Source organism: Sardina pilchardus, chromosome 19 (assembly GCF_963854185.1).
Source record: "Sardina pilchardus chromosome 19, fSarPil1.1, whole genome shotgun sequence".
Taxonomy (NCBI): Eukaryota; Metazoa; Chordata; class Actinopteri; order Clupeiformes; family Clupeidae; genus Sardina; species Sardina pilchardus.
Window position 1 is genome coordinate 11,088,542 of NC_085012.1, and position 20,943 is coordinate 11,109,484.

The following is a 20,943-nucleotide window of genomic DNA, read 5'->3' on the forward strand; positions in this document are numbered from 1 at the left end:
GACTTCCTGCTGCCATCTGACATGACCCACGACTTTAAAATCAGCCATCCATGCCCAAGACCCCCTCTGCTTCACCCACATCACCCCAGAACAGCACTCCCTCCTGGGGTGACCAGAGCCATAACTCAGGGCCTCCGACAGGGTTTCCTTATCTTGTCCTCAGCACAGACACTTGTTATTAATCCTGAACGCTTGCTCTGTAAATAGCACTGTAAAAGCAGTGGAAAGGTCCCTTAAAAAAACAGTGAGATTGATGGATTCTATCGGATTCATTGATGACTAAATGTTATAAAACAATATAACTTGCAGATATTAGCTTTGTGCAAGACTGAGTCTGCAACATATTTTCAGTTTTCCTGCAAAGTCTTCACACTGGTAAGATCATATATATATACACCAAAAGGCATCTATACCGCTGCCTTCTCTGGAACTCTTGAACAACACTTGAAGATGTGTTGAAACTCAACTCGACCAGAAACTAGTAATGTTTAGGTAGTATAAGGATTTCTGTTGTTTTATTTCAGTTATAAAAGAGTATATGATTTCATTGGAATTATTTAGAGGGATGCATGACAAATGTAAAGAAAATCAGTTTTATTTCAAGTAAAACTAACAATTTTAAAACTACAACAACTCGGGTTTTGTGTTTTGTGTTTATTTTATTTATTCGGCTATACATAGCCCCAAATGAAATGAAAAACAGTTAATCTAAGAATACTAAAAATACTGGCAGGTGATGTCCGTGTATGCATGTATGGAGTGTGGGTACATCACAGTCTAAAAACACTCGTTCCAATTATGGCTACAATCTGCATAGCATCACGTGGCAGCAGGGGGTCCGCCTGCATAGTCTTATCAGTGGTCAGATAGACCCCCGCCCCACCCAGCCTGCATGTGTCCCTGGCCTGAGGTGGGTGTAGTAACACTGCTGGGCAGGTTTCTGCTGCCTGTAACAACAAACAGCGTGATCTAACTCTGTATCCGTACAGTGAAGTATGACTGCAACATGTGTATGGCGTTATATACGAGATTCTGTAACAAAGGTGAGGTGTCACAAATGTTTGTAATTGATTTCAAAAGGTAAAAAACGACTTTCAAAAAAAGAAATTTGGATTCCTGAAACAGTTGCCATTTAGAAACGCACTGCTGTATGCATGGTGACAAAGAAACCACTTCAAGAAAATCTTGACATGAATAACTTTCTACCTTCTCATGACATTTTTTAGAAAACTCACACACTGTCTATTCCCTTTCAACCCTTCACACTTTCCCTTATTTTTCTCTTTGTCTCTTCTCTCCCTTCTTCTCCTCACACACTCTCTTGTGCGCGGCGGTACTCAAACACGCTTCCTCGCTCGACGAAGGTCTCGTTGAGCCGCCTGCGCTTGGAAGGCAGAGTTCCGTTATCGTCGTCGTCGTCCTCCTTCTTCCCATAGCCCCCTCCTCCAGGAGTATGCAGACTGAACATGTCCTGCGGACGCAAACAAACTGGACATTACATACAGAAACACCGGAGGCAGAAATGCATAGGCAGAGACAGAGACGGAATTAAATACTTTCCAAACATCCAGCAGGAAAAGACAAAAAGCTCTTCAGTGTGTGTGTGCACCAACGTCTAACTAATGGGTGGATATATGTGATTGAAAATGGACCATGACAGTCATATGTCCTTAATTAACCGCCCAAAACACAAAATACACAGTCCAGGTCTTACAGTTCAAGACTACCCTTGTTTTGCATATCTAAGTTTAAGATTCCTAAGTTTAAGACATGAACAAGTCCAAGCCTGTCCTCACCCCAGGCTCCAGGCTGACTGTGGTCTTGGCCCCCAGGTTAAGAACTCTTCCGTCAGCCCGGTGAAGTAGATTCAGACCTGCTTCTCCACTCTCACCTCCTGAAAGAGTGTGAGAAACAGATGCAAGAAGGAGATAGTCAATGTAGTTTCACCAAGATAGAAATCAGAATTAACATCACTGAAAAGGCTACGGCCAGGGTGACTTACCATTCAGTCCATACGGCTGCGTTGACCGTCTCTCTGTCAAAACGGAGAGGACCACTTTCTCCCGGAACAGGAGTTTCCGAACCACGCCGTCGCCTCCGCGATAATGCCCTTCCCCTCCTGAGCCTGGCCGTAGTGAGAACTGCTCCAAGATCACAGGGTATCTGAGAAACAGCGGTAGGAGTGAAGAGAGTGTAAATCAGAGATAGGAACAGAAAGGGTCGCTAGGTAGAGATAAATGTGGTAACAGAGCCACAACATTGCCCAACTGGTCAACTGATATCCAATGATGTGGAGCTTAAAGTACACTGGGCAAACACATAATGTATCAAGGCAGTTTTTACTGGGGAGCTGTGGCCTAGCTCCTAGCGCCCACAGGGATCCGAGTTTTGAATCCAACCAACGGTTATTTCCCTATTCCACCTAACTTACTTCCAGTCACTTTTCACCATCCTATCTGAATCTGAATTAAAAAAAAGTAAAAAAAAATACACTTAAACAAAAGTCAGTTTCTAACTAACTAAACGCACCTCTTCTCCAGAATTTCTGGATCGGTGATGCGTGTGTTGGTCATGTGACTGTGGACCCCACTTCGCCCATTCCAACCCGGGCCTGCACCAGCACCCCCGGCAACGGTCTCATAGTAACCGCTCTTCTCACTCCCAAAGGACACGTTGTTCATGCAGCCCTGCCAAGCAGAGAAATGGGTGTGAAACAGAAGGCAGAGATGCTCTGAAATACATTACAATACAATCAATTTGCTACCATTCATAGACATGCACTTATACATAGCTTGACTCACCTGGGAGGCAGCACAAACTTCAAATGCACGGAAGATGACATCTACAACCCTCTGTGATGTCAGCACGTTCCCCCCCACCACAGCTGCATCCTGGGACGGCTGGAGGATGGAGCCGGGGGGAATGATCACTTTGATTGGAGCAAGGCAGCCCTAAAACAGAGAGATACGAAGGGGTCATATCTTATCTCAGATAACACAACTATGCCATCAGCTGAGGCATATCTCCATTTGTGCTACAGAATGTGTCAAAGAGTGTTTCAAAGACCTGGTTTACAGTACGTGTGTGTGTGTGTGTGTGTGTGTGTGTGTGTGTGTGAGTGTGTGTGAGTGTGTGTGAGTGTGTGTGAGTGTGTGTGAGTGTGTGTGAGTGTGTGTGAGTGTGAGTGTGTGTGAGTGTGTGTGTGTGTGTGTGTGTGTGTGTGTGTGTGTGTGTGTGTGTACCTGGTTGAGGGGGATGTCCTGGCCCACCATGCAGCGCAGGCAGTATATGAGCGCTGATAAGGTGATGGCACGAGGAGCGTTACAGTTGCCCCACACTTCTGTTCCTGTGCCGGTGAAGTCAAACACGGCACTGCCCTGCACAAGAACAGACACAGAAACAGCTTGTATTGTTATTTCTCATAAAGTCAAGATGACTAAATTGAGAGAGAGAGAAAGAGAGAGAGAGAGAGAGAAAAGACAGATATTAAGACAAAAAGTGTGTTTTACAACTATACACAACTCAGGAGCTATTATTATGACTATATGACAAAATATAACGCTTGCTGAACAAACCACTATATTGACTTGTATTTTTAGAGGAATTCAACACTGAATCCAAAGGAGGACAGCTGCAGTCACAGGAAGATGGAAGACACCGGGGGTCTCATGACTCGGTCACCTCCTGCTCGTTGATCTTCACTCGCAGCCTGATCGGCGTTCCGTCGTCCATGTGGTCCACTGATTCCACTTCCAGGGAGCCAGTCTGTTGCCGGCGACGACGTGCAAAATCTTTCAGCATGTCTCTTACAGCCACCTCTGCATTGCTCTAGAATGAATGAATGAATGAATGAATAATTGACTGATTGAATGAACGAACAGATTAATCAATCAATCAATCAATACGTGTGTGTGTGTCTGTGTGTGTGTGTGTGTGTGTGCGTGTGTGTGTGTGCATGTGTGTGTGTATGTGTGTGTGTGTGTATGTGCGTGTGTGTGTGTGTGTGTGTGTGTGTGTGTGTGTTTAATTCTTATCATCAATAATGGGTCCATAGGTTGTTTATCTCTCACAACCAAACAAACGCTCCCGTAACAGTGAATTCACCTGAATGTAGCCCATGTATGCTTGAACTACGGCCAGCCCGTAGCTCCCAATCAACTCGCCCACAAGGTTACTCCCCCTCTGATTGGCTGCCACCTGTGCCCGCAAGTCTGACAGGTTGTCGTGGAGATTGCGAGTCCCGGAGCATTCTGGGTACTGTGCTGGAGCCATGAGGGCTTCTGTGACAGCTGTAGGAGGGTGGGGAGAACGTTTAGGCTGATGACTGGATAACTTTCATCTATTTAGCAGAACCGATTCGGCCCGTTCCGCCAGTTAATCAGCAGCTGAAACACTGAAAGCTCTAACCTCATTCCCCCAGGTGTGCAAGGAAAAGTCTACTGGGCAGAGATATCTGAGGACTATGGCTTTAAGACGTCCAAAAAAATTCAGAATGTTCAGAGTAAAAAAAATAATTCAATTTATCCAGCATTTACCCAGTCTATGACAAGCCAGTTCAAACATGAGCGAAGCCTTCGTTGCCTCTTGCTGATACTGTAGAAATTTGTGTTTCTCCATCCTTACTGTATATTTACGATTTCTCTCACAGCTAGCCCCAACAACTCACCTTGTTCCTGGAAAACGCCTCCGGTGACCAGCTTGAAGGAGGTGAAGACGGCCCCCTCCTCCTGCAGGGATTTGGAGTGAGGGGGCATGGAGCCTGGAGTGATGCCGCCGATGTCAGCATGGTGCCCCCTGCTGGCCACAAAAAACACAGGTCCACTCACACCACGCCAGAACACCTACAGATAGGAGACAGAGACTGAGTAAGTCCTTGAGCGAGTGAATTTGAGAGTGAATGAGTGAGTGAGTATGTGTGTGAGTGAGCGAGAGAGATAGAGTTAGAGTGTTTGAGAGACAGAAAGACAGAGAGGAAATAGATAGGAACAGAGTGCGTGAGAACAGGAACCGGAGCACAAGAAGCGGGAACAGGAAACAGGAAACAGAGAGGGAAGTGCTTAGAGTTAATGGCTAGCTGTAGCGCAACCTCAAGAGGAGGCAGAGGAGAGGAGAGCCAGAGGAAAAGACAGGGGACTGGCCATATGGGTGACCATGGTTCAAATACAGCACACTGGCTGGAGTGCAGTACAACCGCTCACTCACTGGCGTGATCACAGTAAGGTCTGGCAGGTGGCTTCCTCCAGCACATGGGTGATTACTCAAAATCACATCGCCCTCCTTCAAAGTGTTCCCCAGTGCTTTGAGCTGTGATAGAGGGTTGAAAGAGAGAGAGAGGGAGAGAGAGAGAGAGAGAGAGAGAGAGAAAGAGAAAGAGAGAGAGAGAGAGAAAAGCAGGTCAATTGCATTTGCATATGAAGATGGACCTAATGTAAAATGGTGGGCAAAGAGCAAAGTCTGTCAACAAGCAAAGTTCTTGAGCATGATCTTTTCTAGAGCCGTCATGTGGCATGTGGGAGCATGAGGCATTGACCTAATTCACCTGAGACTGAGGTGCTTTGTCCATCATTCAAATTAGGGCCCTAAGTCTTCATGTTTAACAGGTTCTGTGAGCTAGAGTAGGAATGTCTAGCATGCATACCAGATAGTATTCAGCCCAGGAGTTTATACAAGTCAAGTCAAGTCATGTCACTTTTACTTATATGGCGTATTTTTGTATGCAAACCAAAGCGCTCCACATACAAGACATTGACACACAAGGCAAAAGATGCCGTGACACAAAGACATAAACAAACAAACAAATTTTCAAGATAACAAATTATACACAAGACAAAAGATGCCGGATGCAGCGCAATAGTTGCCAGCGTACCCGAGAAACCAAGACATAAACAAATTGGCAAAATAACAAATTATACACAAGACAAAAGATGCCTGACGGAGCAGGGTAATCGAGACACACAAGACAGGCAGCGAACAATTTCTCTCTTGCGGACAGCCACATAGCCTGCAGGTCTCTCTTCTGAGCTCTTTTATAGCCGACATTCCAAACCTAATCATCCATCTCTGACCAGATCAGGGAAGCGTACTGGCCTGTCCAGTGAACTGCCAGAGCTGTGACACCTGTACCAGCACTGCTGAGCACAACAAGAAGTCCTGGATGACTTTGCCTTTGAAACTATTAAAGCAACACTAAAGAGTTTTTTTAACCTTAAAATAATGTTTCCAAAATCATTTCAGCGGTTCATCAACTCGTAACAGGTTGAACGGCACTTCTGCTTTCACTTCGCGGCTCTCTATCAGCTCTAACCGCACTATGTAACTTTAAGAGGTGGGGTAGTGTATCTGTAGTTCAATGAAATGAGACATCAGAAACTACAAATTTGACTTGCTTTGATGTGTGTGCGACAGAGGAAAAGTGCTTTAGTGTTGCTTTAAGGTCACATTTGTACGTGTACATTTATTGATTTAGAAGGCACTGTTGTCCAAAGTGACTTACAAATGTCAACTATATTTCAAGATTGTCCCTGTACTGGAGCGACTTGCTCAAGGGCACAACAGTGGGAGCCAGGAATTGATCCCACAACTTTCAGGTTACTGCACACTAGCCCAGCTCCTTAACCTACATAGAAGGTGTACTGACCAGTATGCCCTGTTACAGTGCTGATAAATACAGTGGATACGGAGTGGATGAAAGGAATACTACAACACTGTTAATGGCCGGGTTTCCTAGATTCGCTAAGAAGCTCTTAAGTGCTAAGAACTTCTTAGGAGCGCTCTAAGAACATTCTAAGAACGCCCCTAAGAAGTTCTTAGCACTTAAGAGCTTCTTAACGAATCCGGGAGACGCGGCCATTATCAGTCACGCAGGAGGAGAGGGGGGAAAATCATGCATTCTCACCTGGTACTGCACGGTCTCCTGCATGGCTCCCAAGTGCACGGGGATGTGGGGAGCGTTGGACACCAGCCCCCCGTCTGGGCCGAACACGGCGCAGGAGAAGTCCAGGCGCTCCTTTATGTTGGTGGATATGGACGTCCTCTGGAGAACACGCCCCATTTGCTCTGTGTTTGTGTGTGTGTGTGTGTGTGTGTGTGTGTGTGTGTGTGTGTGTTAGTGATGGAGAAAAGAGAAATGATGGAGAAAAGAGAAATTGTTTAGAATACAGTATAGAGTACAGAGTACATCTCAAGCATATCTGAAGCTTTTTCAAACTACAGTCTACAGCCACATCAGCCCCCTAATACCTCTCAGTTGCCCCCTCTCACTCTAATCCACATTCATTTCTACTCTCATTCCAGTTCCTCTATTCCAATACGTTCCCTTCCCCGCTCTCCTCCCTCCGCCAGTGTCGCACCTGCGATGCTCATGAAGCGATGAGAGAAGATGGACAGCTGGATGGCGTTGAGCTCGGTGCCCAGCGCACACTGGGAGTCCGTCCCCACGGCGATGCAGACGTCACCCTTCTCCGTCAGCTGGGCTGTGCAGCCGGGCTCCACCAGAATGGTGCTGAGACAAACCAACAGAGGCTTTTACATCCTTTACACACAATCAATTAAATGTCAAGTAAAGGTTGGGGGTAGGGGGGTCCTCATTATTTGGTTCGACAGAGGTGCAAACTTATATTTATATTTTTATCCAAAGTGACTTATATACTGTATGTCTATGTAAGGCTAGATGCATGTAAGGCTAGGTGCATGAAAGGCTAGGTGCATGAAAGGCTAGGTGCATGAAAGGCTCTCTGTGCACTAAGTTGTTTCCGGTGGAGCCATGTGTATTTGAACCTGCCACTATTAGTTAATGTAAGTGTCTACACGGACCCAGTTGGTGTGACACTAGGGAATCAGTACATTACAATGAACACGGATTTGTGTGTGTTCCATTTTTGGGCAAACAAGATATTCAGCGTCAGACTGAAGGTGTAAGGAGCAGAATATAACAGAAGATGGCATTGCAACACAGTTAACGACCCACCAAAAATAAATGTGCGTACAAAGAGCCTGTCGTGCACATAGTCTATTATTACAAGAGTCAGTCACCCAAGAGCAACGTGAGGTTAAGTGCCTTTCTCAAGGTCTGCTGCATGCAAGCCCAGTTCTTTAGCCACTAAGCAACCACCGCCCCCTTTGACAAACAGTAGGTCACCTCAATGTTGCCACACACAACAGGATAGCTTTCGTTCATGCATGAGACCTGTGAAATATCTGACTTTGCCCTTTGCCAAATTAGGGCCCAACGTAGCAAATAAAAATGGACATGATCATCTGAACATTCGCTCTTCCTTTGACACATGGTGCATGAAACATGGACACACACACACAAAGGGTCTTCATACCTATTCTTGTCAATGATGATGGCAGGACCCCGGAGGCTATGCTCACACGATAGCTCCTCCCACAGGAACACATTGGTATCCAAGTAGCCGTCCTCAAAGTAACACTTGGTGACCTTAGCAACAGAAGATGAGCAATTGCACAGACATGTGTTATTAAAGAGGCCATTTCCTGCACCTGCACAGGCTCTCTTTCTGATGACTTACTGATGAAGTCTTTCGGTGCATGTTTTGGGAGATGCATATTTAAACAGCACATGCTCTTATAAATAGGTTTAAACAGCGTCATGCTCTTATAAATAGGTACCATTTAGCTTTATTCTGGAAAATAAAGCTAAATGGTTTGGTGCCCTTTGGCGTACCGCATGTCACTCAATCTTACACAAAGAAGCTGTTATCACAATCGAGGGGACGTTGATTGGCTGTACAGTTGTGGGTTTGGCAGGTGCATGGCCTGATTTGAATATAAAGCTAAATGGTTTGGTGCCCTTTGGCGTACCGCATATCACTCAATCTTATACACAGAAGCTGTTATCACAATCAAGGGGAAGCTGATTGGTTGTACCGTTGTGGGTTTGGCAGGTGCATAGCCCGACTTGGCATGAATCACTGATTTAATGCCCGACGTGCCCGACCCTCTGATGCGGATGTCATCAACCATGATGGGTCGATCGGGAATGGTGAAACCAAACTCTTTCAGGTATCTTTTCAAAAGAAGGAGAGCGAGAAACAGAAGAACAGGTGAGGAAAAGTGAGACACATAGATACTGCAGATAAAGCACACGTAACATGTGAATCCAACAGCAGGCACTCATAGAGGCCATCACATGTTTACTTTGGCACAAGGGCGCATACACCTCAGCTGACTTCACCTTTTGGTGAACGCGGAGCGGAAATCTCCAGCACGGCAGGACTGAGAGTTGCCTGGGTAACCAGTGGCCGTAACCATAAGAGCGCAATCAGTTTTCTCATAGCGCAGGTGCAGGAACACTTCAGTCTTGATCTGAGCACTATTGGAGGGAGAGAAAGAGGAAGAAAAGGAGAGAATGAGAGAAAAGGGTTAGAGATGGAGGGAGTGAAAGGGAGATTTTTCTGCTAGATTCATCTCCATGTATGGTTTCTGCGTTCTGTGCTTCTGTGAGGTGGTAGCCAGAGCTGTAGAAGTCCAGCTTCAAAAAGTAAAAAGCATTTGTGTTAATTGCACAGGTAGAACCAATACATGGCAGGACATTTACTTTCTTAAGCTGGACTTTTACATCGCTGGTGGTACACTCACAAAACAAAAGGTGCTATATAGAACCAAAAATTGTTCTATTGCAAGCGCCATAAATGGTTCTATTGCAAGCGTCATAAACCCCCTAAATGGTTCTTTAAACCATTTTGAAAGGTTTATCAAAGGAACTGCTATAGGTTCTTTAAAGCCTGCATCTATGGTTCTATGGTTCTAATTTGTGGCCATCCAGGCCAAGGTTGACCTCTGACCTGCTGAAGCCTCTGCTCCGCAGTGTGTCCTGGCAGCGCTGGGACAGCGCGTCCACCCGGCGGTCGAGCTCGTAGAAGGAGCACGGCTCATACTGCAGGGAGCACGGCTCCTGCACCTCCTCCACCACGTCAGCCAGAGCCAACCCGTACGCAGACAACACCCCGCTGTACCTGAGGGAGGGACAGAGGGACAAGAGAAGAGGAGGGGGACAGAGGGAGAAGAGAAGAGAGTCAATGTTGGGACATATTTTGTATTCTTTCTCTTCAAAATATTTTATTGTTAGCAGTATTTTAATAACACAAGGTACAGTGTGTGTTGCGCTAAGGAAGCCCGCCTCATTCTAAATGAGTTCTAAGACAGATGAAGAGAAAGGAACAGACTGACCGACAGGCATAGTGGGACAAAATAAAATGGTTATGCAAGACATCTGAAGGGGACAAAATGTTCTAGGCCAGCTGTGTTCTGCCAGCAGGCTTATAAATCACGGAGCATAAGTACTTCAGGAATACACCTGTTGCATTCAACACACATGCCCATGGCCATCAGTACATGTCAAGAGGTTATGTATGCCAGCCATATGTACAGTATTAATACGACCCCTTGGCACGGTCTGTTCACAGGCTCTCTACACGCAAATACAGACATACACAGTGGCTGTTCACAGTAAGATGTACATGTACATGAAACACATGTCTTTGAGTCTTCATGTGTGTGAAAACACAGGCACTTAGGCATGCACACACACACACACACACACACACACAACACACGCACACACGCACACACGCACACACAATAAATTACAAGTCCAAAATAGGAAAAGCGGTCTTAAGCCGTGAGATCTACTGTAATTTCCCAACTATTACCCAAGGTTTACACATTGATTTATGCAAAAAAGTTAATAAAAAGGAACTAACAGTGCAAAATGTATTTTCTTCATTGTTTATACTTAAAGCGCGATCTGATTCATTGGGCTATTGGGCACTGCAGCTAATACACAAATGCACTTTATACATGATCTAGTTTTTTTCTTGTTCATCATTATTTGCATAAAACTGCATAAAGCAGTTTATACTCAATGCAAAATGTTAATACACGGGAAATGACTGTAATCTTAAATTGTCGGATTAACAGAGTGGGACATACTTGTGAATAAAGACCGTCTTCATGCCCAGGGCACGTGCGATGGCACATGCATGTTGGCCACCGGCCCCTCCGAAGCAGGCCAACACATGCTTGGATGTGTCATGGCCCTTCGCCTGGAAACAAAGCGGTAGTCATTACTGATGGCCATTACTAACGGTCATTACAAAGTCCTCATCCCACAACATGGCTATCCCACTGATAACAAATGGCGCAATGCAATGAATTATTTTGTTATAACCTGCTCCAAGGAGACTATGTTTTTGGAGCAGTTTGTTTGTTTGATTGTTTGTAAACAGGATTATGCTAAAACGACCAGGCTGATTTTATCCTCTATTAAAGCATCACCCCGTTACCTGTGTGAGAGCTCTGATTGGACGACACATGGCCTCATTGGCCACGCGGATGAAACCCATGGCGACCTCCTCGACGCTCATTTCGGTTTTGCCGCCCCGGGCCGCACCGCTGCCTTTGGGCTGACCGAGACCGTTGGCGCTGCTCTTCGCCTGACCCGACAGGAAGTGGTTAATCTCCTTTGTGAGCTGGCGGAAATGGCGCATGGTCTCCTCGCTGGACAGCGGCTCATTCTCGCCGGGGCCGAAGATGCACGGGAAGAAGGCGGGCAGGAGCCTACCGAGCGCCAGGTTGGCATCCGTGACAGTAAGAGGGCCACCTACAGAAGAATGGAGAAGGGTACAGAGTTAACGCCACATACTGCTTGGATAATATCTGTCTGTATGGGTGACCTGACCTCCAAGTCACAATCTGGGTTGAGGTCTTGTTGAACTGAGGAAAATACATTTCTTACGGTCTCTCTATTCAGCTTTTCCACAGCCCTGGGTGGTGTAGGTTACTGGGTCAGAACTACCATATGCTGAACCTCACTCTTATGCAACCCTTTTTTTTCCCTCATACTTTACAGAACTTGGAGTGATTCCAAATGTTTATGTCCAACTCCAAGGCTTTACACAGCTGAAGCAAGCCATCAATCAAAAGAAAAGGGGGAGGGACGGTTAAGGGAGGGAAGATCATGAGAACAAAATGTGAAAAGGAAACAATTAAAAAAAAAATGGTGGGATCATATTTCCAAGACCTATGCAGCAGTTGTGGAACTGCATGGGGATATGTATGAGAAAGAGACTCAGAGAAAGCAGTTCTCTTTGACCACACACAGTCTATAACATGTGATATACAACATGCTTCAGCTATTGCACAATGTCAATGAAAAAAGGAGAAAGAACACAGAATTCTCATTTAAGGAATGAGATAAGTATTTTTAAAAAGAGAGAAAAGATAAAAGAAAGAAAGAAAAAAAACTGAAATAAAGGCAAAACAAATAAAAAGGGACAGGAAGCGATTCTAAAGAAAACGACACCTAAAACAGGGTTGGGATCTGAAGAGGTATTCTCACTTTTTCTGTAGCAGGCGGGTCCAGGGTGCGCTCCAGCAGACTCAGGTCCCACCACAAACAGGCCCGACCTGACCCAGAGAATAAAGACATGAAAACCCCTCATCAGGATCATCCTCTGAGGGAACGAGTTTGCATGTTACTGTACATGCTGCACGACACAAACACATTGATTGTTGTTAATGTATAGACCATAAGGTTATATTAAACATCTTTGAATGCATGCACTGTGAATGATTACACCACAGTTTTGAATCCAAAATCTGAGCTTCATTTTAGGCACTAGTCTTCTAGCCCAGTGTTTTTCAACCACTGTGCCGTGGCACACTAGTGTGCCGTGACACATTGTTAGGTGTGCCGTGGGAAATTATCCAATTTCACCTAAGTGGTCTAAAAAAGAGTGAATAGAAATCATTTTCTTTGTGTTCATTTGATTCCTATTCAAGACACTTTGACAAGAATGACTTGATATTGTTAATGCGGGCTACAGAATTTTATTTAATTTCATTTTCCATAAAATTTCATTTTATTTAAAATTTTCGGCTGGTGGTGTGCCTCAGGATTTTTTCAATGAAAAAAGTGTGCCTTGGCTCAAAAAAGGTTGAAAAACACTGTTCTAGCCATCTGTATTTACTTACTTTTGAGCCACACAATACGACCAAAAGTAACTCTTCAGATTTTATGACTTTATGATAATTGCTGACCTTTAAACAGTCTTGATTTTGTGATACAATTTGGACAGCATCTTAGCCCTTACATTACCAGTTAGTGTAACATCTGCAGTACAGTGGTAAAAAATATCAATATACAGTGCCTGTAAAAAGTATCCACCCTCTTGGATATTTTCCTGCTTTATTGCGTTAAAGTGAAAGCAGACTTCTACACTACGTTTTATAGCGACTGTAATACGCAGTGCAGTGTGTTGAAAGCCATCATTTGAGCCAAATGCATTTCTTCTTATGCAACCAAATGTAGTTAATGTATTAAACCGAACCGAAAAAGTTCAGGTGCAATTCTGGTTATTTGCCACTGCAATTGTGTTAGCAATGGTAAGAGCTGTTTTTTACATTTGTAAAGAATACAACAATGTAAAACACACACACACACACACACACACACACGCACACACGCACACACACAACTGTACACTTCTGCAAAAGTATATTGTATAGTTCTCTCAAACAGCTTCAAGGTCAAGGGTTTTGTCTTTAACTGGGAACACAACACATTCCCTGACACAGCGCTTGTACTGTATGTGCTGCACCCACAGGGCCTCAGGGTTGGGTCTTACGGGGCCTACTGTGAAAGGGCTGCTGGGCTGAGCGTGGGAGAGGATTCTAACCTGAAGAAGAGGCGAGAGCCTCCGCCAGCCGCCACCGTGTTGATGTCCAGCTGCGGGGCCTGCAGCGTGACCCCTGCCGTGGTCGCCTCGAACACGTGCTCGTACTGACCAGCGTAGCGGCTCACATCTGTGGAGGTGCCTTTAGGGGGAAAGGTTCAGGAGAGGTCAAAGGTGAATGAAAGGTTGATGAAAGGAAAAGTGAAGGTGAGTGAAGAAAAGCACCAAAAAGAGTTCATGATCTCTTGATCACCTCAGTTGGTCTGGCTTTATTGTGCCCCTCAGGCATACACATGTGCATTGGTGTGTACTGTGATTTGAGAAACTGTGTGAGCTCTCATGTGCACTCAGGTGAGATAGATGGCTGAACAAAGCCAGCATCGCTTGATTACATATCAGCTCAACTCATGCTCTTCCACGATCTCAGTCATTCAGTTATTTGTCTATCTTAAGTATCTTCACTATGCTCACCCTTACTATATTCTTACTGGCTGAATCCCAAAACTGAGCCCTGAGGACTTAAGACTCACAGACTTAATTGATCTCAGGTGCTAAGGCTGTGACTCTGTGAGTCCGGACTTTGGGATTGGGCCACTCTGCTCACCCTCCCTCTTGCACATAATTTACTACATGACGTGTGTTAACCTCACCTCCACACCGTGTCTAACACACACCTGCTTCCCTCTCTACTGGGACTGAACCCCACCCTGGCCCCATATCCTTCCCCTATATTGTCCTCTCATCTTTGTGACTCACCTCTACTCCCCTACTGGGCAAACAACAAACAACACAAATGCATCCCTACACAGTACACACACACACACACACACACACACACACACACACACACACACACACACACACACACACACACACACACACACACACACACACACACACACACACACACACACACACACACACACACACACACACACACACACACACACACACACACACACACACACACACCATCTAAACACAACATCTCTTTCTACATCCATCTTGGCTGCCGATTGCTCTCAGATGTCTCCTTACCCCCCATGTCGAAGCCAATGACGGGCTTGTTCTCGGTGGCGCTGTAGGAGGTGATGGCGTAGCCCACCACGCCGCCCGCCGGCCCCGACAGCACGGCCCGCGAGCCGCAGAACTGCTCCATCGGGGTCAGCCCGCCGTCTGACTGCATGAACAGCACATCCACATCCTGAGCCAGAGACAGAGAGGGAGAGACGGGAGACAAGACGTGGTGGGGTGAAGAAGTACGGGCATGAAAGACAAGAAAGGAAGGAAGAAAGAAAGAGGACGGAGATGAATAGAAGATAATGGTCGCGTTTCCCAGATTCATTAAGAAGCTCTTAAGTGCTAAGAACTTCTTAGGAGCGTTCTTAGAGCGCTCCTAAGAAGTTCTTAGCACTAAAGAGCTTCATAGCGAATCTGGGAAACACGGCCATTGCATGTGCATGCTGCAAGAAAAGTGACATTTAACCAAATTTGCAAATTATTCAAATGAAAATGGCAAATCCAATTCATGCCCATCATCTTCCAACAGCCCAACCACACAGACAGGGGAACACAGATCAGAGCCTCACCTTGAGGCCTCCTCTGAACCCAGAGGTGAATCCACGCAGGTACTGGCGGATTTTGGGCGTGAGGTAGGCATCTGCACAGACCGTGTAGCCTCTGGGCACAGCCCGTATCATGGGCATCACTTCACTGGACAGCGACACCTGCGTGAATCCCAGTTTCCGTGCCAACGACCCCACAGCCTTCTCATGGGCAGACCACCTGAGACGCATCAAAAACAGCCATGGTTGATTTAGGGATGAACTGGTTGATGGCGAGGTCTCATTTCAGCAGTATTAAATCATAGGAAACATTTTAGAAGAAAGGTTTAGGAATAAAATAATACAATAACACAATAAAATAAGAGTAAGCTTCTCACTGATCCTCAAACTGAGTTGTCATAACAATGTATTTGCATTTTATTGATATAGATATAGATATTTGAATTCAATAGATGCATATTTCACCCAACATTCACTGGGCACATACTGTACTAGTGTGCTAATATTACTCAGAATGCCTAGATGACCTCGGGAGCTGAGGAGAGCTGGGCCCTTCTGAAGGTGCCTTTGATAACAGAGCGATACGAGAGGACAACTATTCCACCGAGTCCAACAACAACCACTCTGAGACAATACAAGAGGCCAAACCCCAAGCTGCACAAACAGAGAGAGATCAAAGTGTGTGTGTGTGTGTGTGTGTGTGTGTGTGTGTGTCTGTGTGTGTGTGGTGGGGGGCAGGCAGAAGACCAGTCTTGCATTCACTTTGCTCAGCTGAGTAATCCTTTAACCTCTGGCCACACTCACTAACCCTGTAGAGTAGGAAAATCCATTAAAAAATCGACACCCATAGCTGCAGATGCAAAGCATATTGAATTTCCCTCAACCTGCACCAAGAGTACATTCAATTAATGTTTTGCAAAAGCCTGTTAAGGAGCTGATAATGTACCCTGAGCAACCAATATACACCATATAAAACTCAATTACTATTTGCATCTCCTCATTCTTAAGAGTATTGAGTTCTCTATGCACACCATTACATAAACACAGCTGACTCAATGTTGAGGTGACCGTATCGCTCATTCTGACTCATGCTGAGGAGACTGTATCGCTCTGAACACATGGGCTAGAGCTTTGGAGGTCCTATGGAGCCATGCTTAGCCTCTGAGAAATGTGGACTGCTATTTCTCCACAACAATCCTCATGAAACCCAGCCTGACTATCACCAGACCAAGCTCAATGTTTTAAGTCTGCTCTGCATTTTCTGCTGCACAAGAGGCATGGTCAACAGGCATAGTTCAAATGATTGAATGCATTTGGATAGTCCTTCAAACAATCAGACCATTAGTCCCTCCCTGTAGATTTGTAACGGAAGCAGGATAGAAAAATGTGGAGGTTTCCAGCCTGAGCTGCAAGGTGAAACCAAATTGCCGGCAGATCGGGCTGGGTTTACCCAGTCCAAATAGAACCCACACAATCTGAGAGGTCTACTGGATTCCATAGGTTACTCTCTAGACCTTTCGTTCGAAACACACTGAGAAGATGGTAGCAGCATCTGGAAAAGAGCGCTTCTATTCAGCAGGGCCATAGCATGCATTCTGCAGTCTATGATAACAGATAACATGACAACATGGGCTGTGACTCTGCAGTGGTGTGTGATGCTGAAACACGAGAGGAGGAGAGGAGGAGAGGAGGTGAGGAGGTGAGCAGCGTGAAACTGGACTCCTCTCTTACGTGTAGGAGTGCAGGAGCAGCACAGCCAGGCTGGTGATGCCGCGGGAGAAAACACCGCGGAGCTCCCGCTCCACCTGCGCCAAGTCCAGCTCACGCCACACCTCCAGACTGTCCCCGGTGCTTCCTGAGAGAGAGAGAGAGAGAGAGAGAGAGAGAGAGAGAGAGAGAGAGAGGAGAAAGAGAGAGAGAGAGAGAGGGTAGAAAAGAGAGTAAAGAGAGGAGAGAGAAAGAGAGAGAGATGGAAAAGAGATAAGAGATGAAAATTCAGGATAATGCTAAGCTAAAGAGCACAGGACCACTAAGCAGTACATGTGGATTTAAATGTTCTGCAGTGACAGAACACAGTATTAGTCTCATCAGCTCTCAGCTGCTGGCTTGATTCCATCTTCCATCTTAGTCAGTGCCAATACCACCACCAATCCTTCCATGGTATGTCATCCTCATTCACTGACCGAACATTACCCCACATCATACCATGAGCTGCCAATAGGCAACGTCAAAGGATGGGTGTCAAGAGCATACTTGCATTTTGAAGGTGTTTGGTGTGCTGTGACTTACCAGTGACGGTGCGTTTGGACTCCTTCCTGGGCAGATGGCAGCCATGCTGTTTGAGAACAACACGCTCATCCACCTCGATCACTTCTTCATACAGCACTTCAGGCACAGACACCTCCTAAGGATCAGGTTCCACAAACATGATTTATTCATTAATGACACAGACTTTACATCAAAGGCTTGTGCCTGATGACTTTGTTACCAGATTATATCAGGCAAACACCAATATCAGCTTTTTCAATCAATTCATTTGAATCTTCCCAACTTTGCTTTGCGCGATATTCCCTAGGCCTAGGGATAGCACGGACTCAGTTGTGAATGGATTCTGTGAATGAGTTACACATGTCCTCCAACCACATCAGCGGTGTTGCAATAGTTAGCGCAAAAGGTGATGACTTTGTTTGTCCCCTGGGCCCACCTACTCATATATTTGTTGAAAAAGGAAATGCCATCCTTATCTGAGGTTACAACAGATAGCCTCATAATACAGGCTTTTACATAACATAAACACCTGCTACAGTGGAGTGGTCAAAGTTAAAGCAGAGCTTCAGAGTACCGTAACAAGAACTACATTCAGATCAATCTCAAACAATATCCCTCCCATATTTTCACTGTCGGCTGTAACAGTCTGTGGTCATTTCCTACATGGGAATAGCCTTGGGGCAAATGGCGGGGACGTGTTTAATGTTCATTTAAGCTTTCCGGTGGAACAGACTCTCTCTCTCTCATACATGTTCATGACTGAGCGTGACATCTGTGTGTGTGTGTGTGTGTGTGTGTGTGTGTGTGTCTGTCTGTCTGCTGTGTCTGTGTCTGTCTGTCTGTGTGTGTGTGCGGAACACTACAGTAATCCCTGTGCTCAGCCCAAGACAGATGCGCCTGCTGCCCGAGCTTGATTTACTGATGTACTGTAGGAGACTGAGCCCTCAGCAGAACGGGTCTCCCAGCAGCGTGTCCAAAGAGAACACACGGCGCTGCACAGTAGGACCGTAACTAATACCAGATAACAGGCTGATAAGAGCACTATAAAAGCTCGCTTCACATTGGGCCATCTATTCTCAACCACTCCTGTGTAGCCAATGTAAAGAAGTGAAAGTTTTAAGTTACACCTCTTTACAACTGAATTTCATTCATTCATTCATTCCTTCATTCCTTCATTTATATAAACTAGTAGAACCTGGTCCTCATGTTTTCACTCTTTGCCTGCTCACACAGTGATATGGTGCTGAATCTCTGCTGCTGGTAAAGATTACGGTAGAAAATGTTATTCATGCACACAGCATTTATCAATGAGCAACTTGGAACGTGCTCTCTGAAAACATCCACTAGTGCCATATCCACGCCCAGTAAGTGGCAGACAACTAATCATTGTCATGCAACACTGTCTTCCCGTGAAGTGGTGAAGTGGATGTCCATTAGCTGGGAGGGTCAGTGCCAGTACCAGTCTACAGCGGTCACCACAGAAGGGGGGGGGGGGGGGACACTCTGATTCGTATAATAGGTCTTTGAGTTCACCAGTGTGTTGGCCGCTAAGCTCAGTTTTGGCAGCTCCTGACGGTTATGGCACTCTTGTCCACTCTCCTCTCCCCTCTCTCCCGCCCACTCCCATTTGGTGCGCCTGTCACTCACCAGATCAAACAGTCCTGGCCGGGCCTGTGTGCCGATGTGCAAGAGATCCCGGAATCCCCGAGTCACCAGCAGAGCAGTCCTCTCCCCCTGCCTCTCCAGCAGGGCATTGGTGGCCACTGTAGTTCCCATCCTGATCCAGCCAATCAGGGAGGTGTCCACAGGCTGGTCCCTGGGAAAGGCCCGCCTTGTCTCCTGTTAAGCAGGAATGTGCCGGAGAGTAGGAGGAGGAGGGGCGAGAGGTAAGAGGATAAGCACAAGCATGCACACACACCAAATCTTTGTCACTCTGTCACTATGTCTCACACACACACACGCACGCACGCACGCACGCACCCACGCACGCACGCACGCACGCACGCACGCACGCACGCACGCACGCACGCACGCACGCACGCACGCACACACACACACCTCTGAATGATTGCTGCCTTGATTACATCTTTGATGCTTACTTGCTCCAGGTTGATTGCTGATGGATCCATTAATTGTAAAACCAATTTATTCAGTTCACCAACATCTCTGCTCCTCAGCTTTTAGCCCATCGCCTTACACAGTATTCAACAGCACTTCATCTTTTCTCTGCCACACTCTCCATACTGTGTTTTCTACATAGAATGCCCATCTCCACACATTTGCTTCTCACCTGTTCCAGTACCCGGCGGATGCCTTCAGTTGGGGCATCTTTGTAGTTCTGCGGGTCGTGAGACAGCAGTTTGAGGACCCTCTCCCTTCCATCGGGCAAGCGGGCAAATACATCTGTGAACGTACCCCCACGGTCAATGGCAAAGTCGAACTTTCCATGCGTCTCAGCCATCTGGACTGGCAACTGTCTGAGAGGGGTGCAGGACACAGGAGGGGGGCAGGATGCCAAACTTTTGAAATTCTTCTATGGGCTAGATCTACAAGGCTGAAAAGGTAATAAAACACACACACACACACACACACACACACACACACACACATTCAGTCAGGCCTTTAGACATCTCCCTGCCAAAAAGCAGCATTCATTTGACATGTCAAGCACGTGTTTACAAACGTCATACAGACTGTACAATTTGTACTGGATCAGACATGGCTACATCAGGGGACAAAGCAGCATGCACTTAGGCTACTGGTTTTGCCCATCACAGACTTAACTTGATCTTTACCTGAATCATTCCGATTTTTCAGATACAAAACATACTAAACAGAATAGCCTACAAAAAAAGCGAAACGTCAATTACTTGTTGTCAATTGCTTGCATGCAATCTGCGATGGAATTCGTTTTTTTGTTTACCGGGCTCAATTAATCTTTTGCTTCTTGTGGGCCGATCTAATTAGTCACATCGTTGAGTAGTCAATGAATGGGCACAGACTATTAAAGAATAGGGGCACTATTATAGAATAGGGGCAGTAGGACGGAACACATCAATAATACCTTTAAAACACAGCAAGCGGTAGGCTACTAGCGATTCAAATCGCCGACAGACCATCACAGCCGACCCAATCGTCCTCGAATATTACATGCAAACAATTTATCTCAATCTCATAAAGAGCTAAACACGATTGATCACTTACATTGTATTGCGCTACCACCAACAGCACCAGAGCAGGTTACGGTTGAACTGCACTTTAGAAAAGCGCCGCCGTCCACACACCAAGCGAAGCTAAAGATCCGACGACTCCAATTTGCTGAAAAACTTACTCCACCCCCTGCTTGGGGGGCGGTGCCTAGCAGGTGCCAGAACACAGCTGAGGGAAGATTGTTCACTGTCCTGCACGGGATG

The 20,943-nt window shown here is 46.0% G+C and overlaps 1 protein-coding gene across 1 annotated transcript; it reads right to left on the bottom strand.

Moving 5' to 3' along the window:
* Positions 1 to 504: 504 nt before the first annotated feature.
* oplah (5-oxoprolinase, ATP-hydrolysing) lies at positions 505 to 20,825 on the bottom strand. The gene is made up of 27 exons (XM_062521129.1): positions 20,735 to 20,825; positions 19,821 to 20,084; positions 19,178 to 19,369; positions 17,552 to 17,666; positions 16,994 to 17,117; positions 15,287 to 15,482; positions 14,736 to 14,901; positions 13,701 to 13,839; positions 12,362 to 12,429; positions 11,307 to 11,623; positions 10,954 to 11,066; positions 9,807 to 9,977; positions 9,197 to 9,334; positions 8,890 to 9,028; positions 8,328 to 8,440; positions 7,350 to 7,501; positions 6,896 to 7,056; positions 5,203 to 5,304; positions 4,667 to 4,841; positions 4,105 to 4,289; positions 3,682 to 3,828; positions 3,243 to 3,377; positions 2,802 to 2,951; positions 2,530 to 2,687; positions 2,003 to 2,163; positions 1,797 to 1,894; positions 505 to 1,471 (listed from the first exon to the last, which is right to left on the bottom strand). Exons 2-27 carry the CDS (start codon positions 19,989 to 19,991, stop codon positions 1,310 to 1,312), a joined length of 3,948 nt encoding a protein of 1,315 aa, XP_062377113.1. The 5' UTR covers positions 19,992 to 20,084; positions 20,735 to 20,825; the 3' UTR covers positions 505 to 1,309.
* Positions 20,826 to 20,943: the final 118 nt, after the last annotated feature.